This window comes from Carlito syrichta, unplaced genomic scaffold (genome assembly GCF_000164805.1).
Source record: "Carlito syrichta isolate Samal-C Ts95f unplaced genomic scaffold, Tarsius_syrichta-2.0.1 Scaffold126511, whole genome shotgun sequence".
In the NCBI taxonomy this organism is placed as follows: domain Eukaryota; kingdom Metazoa; phylum Chordata; class Mammalia; order Primates; family Tarsiidae; genus Carlito; species Carlito syrichta.
The window spans coordinates 298334-308296 of record NW_007070607.1 but is presented as its reverse complement, the minus strand read 5'-3'; the positions used below and the strand labels follow the sequence as shown (position 1 = coordinate 308296).

The 9963-nt window shown below is 44.7% G+C and overlaps 1 protein-coding gene across 1 annotated transcript in view; it reads left to right on the top strand.

The window, feature by feature from the left end:
• The first annotated feature begins 585 nt into the window (after positions 1-585).
• The window catches only part of RETREG1 (reticulophagy regulator 1), a 109009-nt gene continuing 99631 nt past the window's right edge, over positions 586-9963 (top strand). The window contains exons 1-2 of the mRNA XM_008048690.2: positions 586-697; positions 8257-8287. Of these exons, the coding sequence (XP_008046881.2) occupies positions 637-697; positions 8257-8287 (92 nt within the window). The 5' untranslated portion in view covers positions 586-636. The remainder of the gene's footprint in view (positions 698-8256; positions 8288-9963) is intronic.

Here is a 9963-nt window from a genome sequence, read left to right as displayed (position 1 = left end):
GTGTTTGTAGTCCCAGCTACTTAGTGGGAGAATCAGTTGAGCCCAGGAGGTTGAGGCTGTGAGCTATGATTGTGCTACTGTGCTCCAGCCTGGGTGACAGAGTGAGATCCTGACTCCAAAAAGGGGGGGGGGGGGGGGCAGGGATTGCCAGAGAAGTGAACAGGGCATGAACAAAAATATAAGACAGGGGCTGGTGACCAAAGGTTTTCTGTGGGCAACCCCTCTGGGTTTCTTGGGAAGCCTTGCAGCTTGTCTTCCCAGCACATCAGGTCAGCTCCGTTCTCCATCTGCTAGTGGAGCAACCCAGCACTGGGAGCGATATTTGGGCCATTCCCAAGATAGCAAATCCTCTGCCTAAGTTAAAGAGAAGAACAGAAAGTCTAGTGCAAAAGTGCACAAACTAAAACGCTTTTTTTCTTGCCGACTTTGATGCCTATTAAATAACTTTCACATGGTCACACTGAGGGATTTTTGAAAAGTGAAATCATGATTGAATGCATTTTGTGTGTGTGTGACAGGGAGCACGCCTAAGTTTAAAAAGATTGAAATCCTCAAATTGCAATGAAAATGTGTCTGTTTTGCTGTTTTAGGTTCCTTGCACTGACGCCATGGAGAGTGTATCACCTGATTTCTGTCATGATCCTTGGGCGTGTTATTATGCAGATAATAAAGGATATGGTTTTGTCTAGAACAAGAGGTGAGAGAACTCAGATTTCATTTTTATGCTATTTATTTTTCTAGACCCTGCATCTCTGATCTTTGTGTAGGCATATTAACCAATCAGTCCTTCGAATGGTTGCAAAGTAATAGATTGGCATGGCTGTTTTCAATATGGTAATTTATTTAATCCATGTTCATAGCTACTGCTCCTGGGCAAAGGGTTTGTGTGTGTTGGATTTTCTCTTGGCTATAAGCGCTATTTTAAATATCATTCTGGTATTCAAGTAGGCAGCCATGAGGATAACAGTTAAATATTTATTACATCTCATGATGAAACTGGGCCACTGGAAAATGGTCTAGTTTATATAAAATTTTTCTGTGTCTCAGTGAAGAAAAACAATTAATTCAAGGTTTAAAAATGACTACGTGATGGTTAAATAAATTTTTAAAATGAGCTACCAATGAATTTTAAACATTCAGCTTAAAAGGGAGAGTTTGAATTATTTTGTAAAATTTGCTTGAGATATTTTTTGAGTAATTTAAATGTTATAAATCTGAATTAAGCTTTTTCCATCCTTGGAGGGACCTCTTCTGCCAGTGTTTGAGCTAGTTTTTGTAAAATGGGCAAAAACGTTCCTGGGATTAATTGAGCTCCACAAGCCTAAATGTAATAAGATAAATTTGATTAAAAAATAGCCAAGAGCAAATCACAGTGAGACATTTAATTTAGCCAAATGCACCACAAATGGAGAGATGCTTTTAATTGAGGCCCTTGTGGGTTGATGTGTATAAGAACTGCCCAGCCTCCTAGTCCTGGTGGGGATACTGAGGCCCGCTCTTTGGAAGGAACTTTTCTCCTTCCCAATGCCAACTTGAGACTGGGGATATCAACTTTAACAGATCTGCCATCATGATGTTCTAGAGGTCTGTATTAAAATCCAGTTTATATTTTAAGACTGTTTAATTTTTAAATTAAATCGTCGTGTAAGCCATTTTGGGAAAGATTGCTTTCCATGAGTGTGTTTCCAGGCTTGAAGATAATTCCTTCCTAGTGTTCTGGGAACACAAACAAGTGAGTTTTTGTGCAGTTAATGCTTTTCATGAATCTGTGGATTTTGGTTATATGATGGTATGCACTCTTCCTTCTCTCCCTCTCTCTCCCTCTCCATCTTCCTTTTTTCTGTTTCAGAGAAAATACACCCACTCCCTAACTTTCACCCTCAACATGCACTTGCTGGGCTACTTGTCATATGTCTTAAGGCCGCTTTGGGGTGAAGCATCTTGGTTCATTTCAGGTTTTGTGCAAGAGTCAGTTGGAGCAGTCCATGGTGATTCCCATATTTCGACCTTGATTCCCAGCTGATAAAGGGGAGCCTGTTTTTCTCAAATAGACTTTGTAATATTTTTACTCCTTGAGAGGAATATTAGATGAAACAGCTACTCACACCTTTTATCAGTGACCATTTTAGCCTGGTAGAGCACGAAGACTCACAAAGCAAACTGGGCATCTCAATATTTTCAGTATCTCAGATTTGGCCCAAGGATGAAGTTGAAAGACTCCCTGACTGTCCTGTTCTCACTCCCAGCCCCTCATACTGGGGTCGTTTCTGGTGTCGACTCATTGGCTTAAGATTCATGTAGGTGTGGAGATTTCATACTCACACATTGCAGGAGACTTTTCCATTGCAAAGATTCAAACCTTTAAAAAACTAAGGTGGCAGAGTTGAAAGAACACTAGCCGAAAGAGTCTCGTTCTTGGGCCAGTTCATTCCATGTCCTAGCTGAAGAGAAGCCGCATAACAGACTCTTTGTTTCCTATGGTTGTTGTAATAAAGTGCCGCGAAGTGAGTGGGCCAAAAAAACCAGAAATTTCTTCTCTCAGAGTTCTAGGGGAGTCCAAAGTCCTTATCACTGGACCCAAACCAAGGTGCTGAGAGGGTTGTCCTCCCTCCAGAGGCTCCAGGGAAGGCTACATTCCTTGTGTCTCCAGCCTCTGGCAGTTGTGGTATTCCTTGGCTTGTAAACACATGACTGCAGTCTCTGCCTTCATGGTCATGTTGCCTTCTCTTCTGTCTGTGTCAAATCTCCTCCTGCCTCCTTCTTGTAAGGAGACTTGTGATTGCATTTAGAGCTCATGTAGATAATCCATGATCATTTTCTTATGTCATATTTCTTAACTTGTTTGCATCTGCAGAGATCCTTTTTCTGTATGAAGTAACATCCACACATTTCAGGGATTAAGGCTTAATATCTTTGTGAGCCATTATTCCGCCTACTAGACCATCGAAACCTCTTTGTCCTGTAAAATGGCAGAAACCGTCTTCACAGCACAGAGCTTTATAAGTGGCCAGTGGAAATGTCAAGTAAAGAGCCTTCTTAGTGGAAGTCTCCTTTGCTCGGCTGACACATCATCAGGACCACATGGGGTTAGTTCCCTTGCCAGTCAGGCTGCGTTGAGCCTCTTTCTGTGCCAAGGCTGGGCTCTCAGTGGGGATGCAGTCGCAGCCAGCCTCTCTGCTTAGGCGGTGCTCTTCCACTCCATCCTGCAGGTCAGCTGTTGCCAGAGGCCAGCCTTTCTGCCAGGGTGACATTGCTCTGAGCATAGCATTTCTACTGCATGGAAAAAAAAAAAGTAGAAATGGGAGTCATTACTCTGCTTTCCCAGAACTCCCTGGTCTGTGACTGAAGAAACCCTGGTGCCTGCTTCATCTTCCTTTAGTGAAGTCTTTTAGGACAAAGACCCATTTGAGAGCTCTGTGAATAGCTGGCAGGAGCCGATCCTGCGGGCCTTGAAGCGCAGGGCGCTGCTGCAAAGAATTTATCTCTGCAGGGCACAGTTTGGCTTCAAGTTAACTCCAGATGCTGCGATGGTAACTCCGTGGCTTCAGTCTGGTCTGTCAGCCGTTCTCATCAGATACCTCAGCTTACAGCAGTGACAGTGACAATGACAAGGAAAGGGCGACCAACCAGCGGGGCTTACTGGGAAGTTCTGCTTCCTCTTCTCTCTCTCTCAACTTCTCTGCTTCCTACAGTTTTTGACTGAAACATCCAACTTTTATTGCTAAGAGTTTAATTGTACCTCTCTAGTTATAATCACTTTTTAAACTCTCTCACCCAAATTTTAAGTGTATAGTGTTGCTACTTCTATGCCCATTGCAGTGTAGCAAGATTTCTAGAACGTTTCAGTCTTCGATGACTGGAACGCTGTATTCATTGAGTAGCTAAGTGACCCCTTCCCCCATCCTTTCTTCTTCCAGCCCCTGGCAGCCACCATTCTACTTTCTCCTTCTGTGAGTTCGATTACTCCCAAATACTGTCTTTTTTTTTGGAGTTGGAGTCTCACTCTGTCACCCAGGCTGGAGGGCAGTGACATGCTTCCAGCTGGCCACCGCAGCTTCGACCTCCTGGGCTCTGGCATTCCTCCCGCCTCAGCCTTCCAAGCAGCCGGAACTACAGGCATGCACTGCCACGCTAATTTTTGATTTATTATAGAGACGAGGTCTTACCAAGTTGCCCGGGTGTGTCTCGAACCTGTGGGCTCAGGCAATCTTCTCGACTCAGCCTCCCAAAGTGCTGGGATTACAGGCTGAGCCCCCGACCCCGGCCCAAATATTATCTTAAAAATTTTTTTTATAACCTTTCTACTTTTATTCTGTTGGACCGAAGTCAGTCACGTGGCCAAAGTCAGCTAGCAGAAGGCAGGACAATATCATCTTTATTCTGGGTGGCTTTATGCCCTGCTAACAATTAGGGATTCTAGTCCTAAGAATGAAGGAGAGAACAAATATTGGAAAACAGCGAACAGATTCTGCCCCAGCCCCAAGCAAGTCTCCAGGCCCATTGCCTCTCTTTATCTTCCATCCTTCCAGTTGCCTTCTTAGATGGCTCATCATCATCTCAGTTGTTATCTTTGATACCATCTTAGGGTGTTTAAAGGGAAATATAGGATCCTGTCCCCCCCCAAAAAAGCAGAAGTACCAGCTCGTGAATTAATCTTTGTGAAACCCACAGGAGACCATGCCTCTATTTTGTGAGTCACCCATAAGGACACCTGCCAGCTGTGATGGATTTCCTTCTGTTTCTCTCTTTTGTTGCTGTGTGCCTTGAGTGTACTTCTCTGCACTGACTCCTTTGGGCGCTGAGGAACTCTGCTGTGGCCTGGACAACTCCTGCATTCTTCAACTTTTCCTTGACCACGTCTTCCTTCTCTCTCGTTGAGACAGAGCTAGTCATTTCCCTCTCCAGGTCTCTTGAGGCTCTTTCTCAGCTACTGGCCTGCGCTGTGGGTAGGAGGGCCCAGCAGGCAGCCTCATGGTTCCCTGCCCATTGGCGGAACCACTCGTAGCCACTGCCCCTTGACACTTTCCCTCCTGTCCACTTTCCCCGTGTCCTTGTCACCCTAGTTGCTGTTGATGTAGACCCACTAGGGATGGTGGCCCATAAACTGTAGTCCTTTACATGTCCCCTGCTCATTGCCGTTCCAACTTGGACCTGGAAGGCTTGTCTGATGGTCTGAGTTTGGCCACCTACTAAGTAGCCTCATCTCTGACCTTGGCCTCTGGAAGCACCGTGTCTCCAGCACCTGTGAAGTCTGGGAGTCAGTTCCCAGTGCACCCTCTGTCCACCCCTCCCCGGCCTCTTGCTCCTGTTGAACTGGGTCTTTGACTGTTAGTTTGACTCTTTCCCTGCTTAGCTTCTTGTCGTTTGTACTGACCCTCAGCCCTGTCTTTGACCTGACTTCCCTCCTCCACATAGCCCCACCTGGTCTGTGCTCAGTGGTCACAAACATGCTGTCCTCGCCTTTCTAAGGGTGCTTATCCATCAGCGGTACTCATTTCTCCAATTTTTTTTTTTTGAGTCAGAGAGTCACTTTGATGCCCAGGCTGGAGTACACTCGCAGCTCACTGTAGCCTTGGCATCTTGGGCTCCTTCCACTTTAGCCCTCTGAGTAGCTGGGACATTATGAGCACAACCATGCCTGGCTAATTTTTTGAATTTTTGTAGAGATGAGGTCTTACTTCGTTGCCCTGGCTGGTCTTGAACTCCTGGGCTCAAGCAATCCTCCCGCCTTGGCCTCCCAAAGTGTTGGGTTTACAGGCGTGAGCCACCATGTCATTTCTCCAATTGTTAATCTTAAGACACATAAGCACACATCCCCTCCCAGTATCTGCTTTCTCCACTCTTGGCTCCAGTGTTCTTAGAGAAATATCAGGTGACAAAGTGAGTCGAGGCCTCCAGAATTGAGTCTCTCCAGCTTTCCAACTTCAGTTGAGACCTCACTGTGCTCACAATTCCCTGTGTTCTTTTGAGTGGTCGATTTGTTTTTATATACTGCCTAACTCCAACAGGTTTGAAACAACTTATTAGGAACATAAAACACAAGACTACTTAAAAGAAGTCTCGTAGACAAGCAGGAATCTAACGTGGTGACCAAGACTGAGCAACAGGTGTATTCTTGTGCTTCCTGGTAGCCAAGACAAAAAGGCGAACCCGATGAATTGCACAGTTCTACTTGTTGAAGAAAATGAAGCAAGCAACTTTGAGAAACATTTCTGGAAGTAAATGTTAAGAATTTACCCCATATTCGGGACCTGCCTTGGCAACTTGGCGAGACCTCATCTCTACAATAAATCAAAAAATTAGCCGGGCGTGGTAGTGCACGCCTGTAGTTCCAGCTGTTTGGAAGGCTGAGGTGGAAGGATCACTGGAGCCCAGCAGGTCAAGGCTGCAGTGGCCGGGAGCTGTCACTGCACTCCAGTCTGGGCGACAGAGTGAGACTCCAAGTCAAAAAAAAAAAAAAGAATTTATCCCATAGATTTTGATAGGGGATATTGGTGAACATAAAGTGCGACATCTTTGGCCTTTTGTTCAATGCATAAACTTCATTAAGCTGATAGCTGGGAGTATAATCTCAATATATTATCTTAATTAAGTTGATAGCTGGGAGTCTAATAATGGCAGTCATTGGATGATTAAGAAAGCAGATAAGATCTAGGTATATATATTTTTTCTGCTGATTTCCTTTGAGCCTAGATATCAACTCAAACATCTAAAGAATGAATTGATTAAAATCTTTTCTCAGCCAGCTGCTGTGGCTCATGCCTGTAATTCTAGCACTTTGGGAGGCTGAGGCAGCAAATTGCTTGAGTCCAGGAGTTCGAGACCAGTCTGGGCAATATAGTGAGACCTCATCTTTACAAAAAAAAAAAAAAAATTAGCCAGGCATGGTGGTACATGCCTGTAGTCCCAGCTATGCAGAAGGCTGAGGCAGAAAGATTGCCCAAGCCCAGGAGGTTGAGGCTGCGGTGAGCCATGATTGTCATGATCATGCCAGGGCACTCCAGCCTGGGCAACAGAGTGAGACCCCTACTCAAAAAAAAAAAAAATCTTTTTTGAATTAACAGTTGTCTTAGATCTCCTTTGTCAGCACTATATCCAGACTTGCCTTCAATGCTATCGCTGTTATTGGCGCTTTTCTGAGCAGCCACATTTCCCTTCTTCCCTGAACTGTCATGGCTTTACCTTCTGTGTACTTCTTATGCACTTGTCTTGGCTCATATTTACTTGAATGATATTTTGTCTGCCCCACTGGGCAGTAACGTCCCCAAGGCAGGGGTCATGTTTTGTAGAGCCAGGTTGCCCAACCCCCAGGCCCTGGACTGGTAATGGTCCATGGCCCATAAGGAACTGGGCTGCACAGCGGGAGGTGAGCAGCGGGCATGTGAGTGAAGCTTCATCTGTATTGGCAGCCACTCCCCATCACTCACATTACTGCCTGAGCTCCGTCTTCTGTCAGATCAGTGGCGGCATTAGATTCTCATAGGTGCACGACCCTATTGTGAACTGTGCATACGAGGGATCTAGGTTGTGGGCTCCTCATGAGACTCTAATGCCTGAGGATCTGGCTGGAGCTGAGGCGGTGATGCTAGTGCTGGGGAGCAGTTGTAAATACAGATGAACATTAGCAGTGAGGTTTGACTGCACAGAGAACGTCATAAGTCAACTGCTTGCAGACTCACATCAAAACCCTATCAGTGAGGGGCAAGTAAGTTGATGGACTTCAATTGTGCAGCTGCATCTAGTGGCAGGCTTTAAGTCAGAATCTGACACTTATTTTTGTCCATGCATGGCTTGCCCATTGTTTTATTTACCACTTCCACTGCGCCTCTTTTTTTAAATGGCAAGGTGTGTAATTATTTCATTAAATATTCCAATATAATGCTAATAGAAATAAAGGGCACACTAAATGTTATGTGCTTGGATCATCCCGAAACCATTGCCCCACCCTGGTCCGTGGAAGAATTGTCTTCCACAGAACTGGTCCCTGATGCCAGAAAGGTTGGGGACCAGTGTTGTAGAGTGTCCCATTTCCCACAGTACCTACCCAAGTGTTTTGCATGTAGTAGGATCTCAGTACATTTGTGGACTCATTGATTGAGTTAGTTCTGGTGCTAGAAGCACACACTGTATAATCTCATAGTTTCTAGAGTTTAAAGACCTAAGCATTCTACTTTAAATAGCCCAGAATATTCTAAGAAATGCCTCAGAGGAAATCGACCTCGGCCAGGTTTCTTATTTTGTTTCTTTCTGTTGCAGGTGCACAGTTGTGGAGAAGCCTCAGTGAAAGGTAGGGAACTTTCTTTCAGTGTTGGTTAACGGGGCAGGGTGGGGAGGTGGTCAAGTCACCAAGCTGTATCTCTGGAGTAGTATTTTAGTGTCAGGGACCAAAACCCTAGAGTAATTGACAAGTGTGGGATAAGAATGAAGAATACGATGAACCCAAGGACAAGAATAAAATTGGGACTCATTCTAGGAAATTATTCAGGTTTTGCTGTAATGTTGGGCAACATGAATCTGTGAGAATTGTGATGAGTGGGGATTTGGAAGTGAAAGGAGGGAGGCATTTTCATTTGGGATTTCCTTTCAGACTTCATTTTTTTTTAAATCATATTTTTTATTTTAAAATTATGGGGTACAGTTAAGGGTTAGGTATACAAATATGCATCCTTCAGGCACCCTTGTGGATGAGGGGTGTCTCCTCATCCCCAGACAGATACTGACTACCATTAATCCCACCTCTCTTCCCCTCCCTACCCCCTCATAGTTTCCCACCACTGTCAATCCTTTTCTTATAGTTTTTTTTTTGAGTTGGAGTCTCACTCTGTCGCCCAGACTGGAGTGCAGTGGCCGCTCCCGGCCACCGCAGCCTCGACCTGCTGGGCTCCGGCGATCCTTCCACCTCAGCCTTCCAAGTAGCTTGAATTACAGGTGCACGCTACCACATCCGGCTAATTTTTTTGATTTATTGTAGAGATAAGGTCTCACCAAGTTGCCCAGGTGGGTCTCGAACCTGTGGGCTCAGGCAATCCAATCATCTCAGCCTCCCAAGGCGTGGGATTACAGGCTGAGCCACCGAGCCTGGCTTCTTATAGTATTGTGATAGACGTTCAAGGTCCACTATATGAGTGAGAACATGTGATACTCAGATCTTTGTTTCTGTGAGAGATCACTCAGTATTATAGATTCTAGTTCCATCCAGGTTGCTGCGAAATTCATGATTTTGTTCTTTTTTATGGCTGCGTAGTATTCCATCATGTATATATACCACATTTTTAAAATCCAATCCTCTTTTGATGGACAGCATGATTGGTTCCAGGTCCTTGCTATTGTGAACAATGCTGCGATAAACATATGTGTGCAGGTATCTTTTTTATAGAGTGATTTGAGTTCTTCAGGGTATATTCCCAGTAGGGAGATTGCAGGGTCATATGGGAGGTCGGTATTTAGAGCTTTTAGGAATCGCCACACTGCTTTCCACAGAGGTTGCACAAGTTTACACTCCCACCAACAGTGTAGAAGTATTCCCTTTTCACCACACCCTCTCCAGCAACTGTTATTTTTTGAGTTATTGATAATGGCCATTCCGACTGGAGTTAGGTGGTATTTCAGTGTAGTTTTAATTTACATCTCCTTGATGATTAGTGAGATTGAACATTTCTTCATGTGTCTGTTGACCGCTTAGATGTCTTCCTTTGAGAAGTATCTGTTCATATCTTTTGCCCACTTTGTAACGGGGCTGTTTGTTTTTTTCTTTTCAGCACGTTTGACTTCATTGTAGATCCAAGATGTTAGGCCTTTGTCAGACCTGGAATTGGCAAATACTTTTTCCCAGTCTGTGGGCTGTCTCCCTGCTCTCCTGATGGTTTTTTTGGCTTTGCAGAAGCTTGTCAGTTTAATAAGGTCCCACTTGTCTATCTTATCTCTTCTGGCCTGTGCGTTTCGGGTTTTGTTCAGGAATTGGAT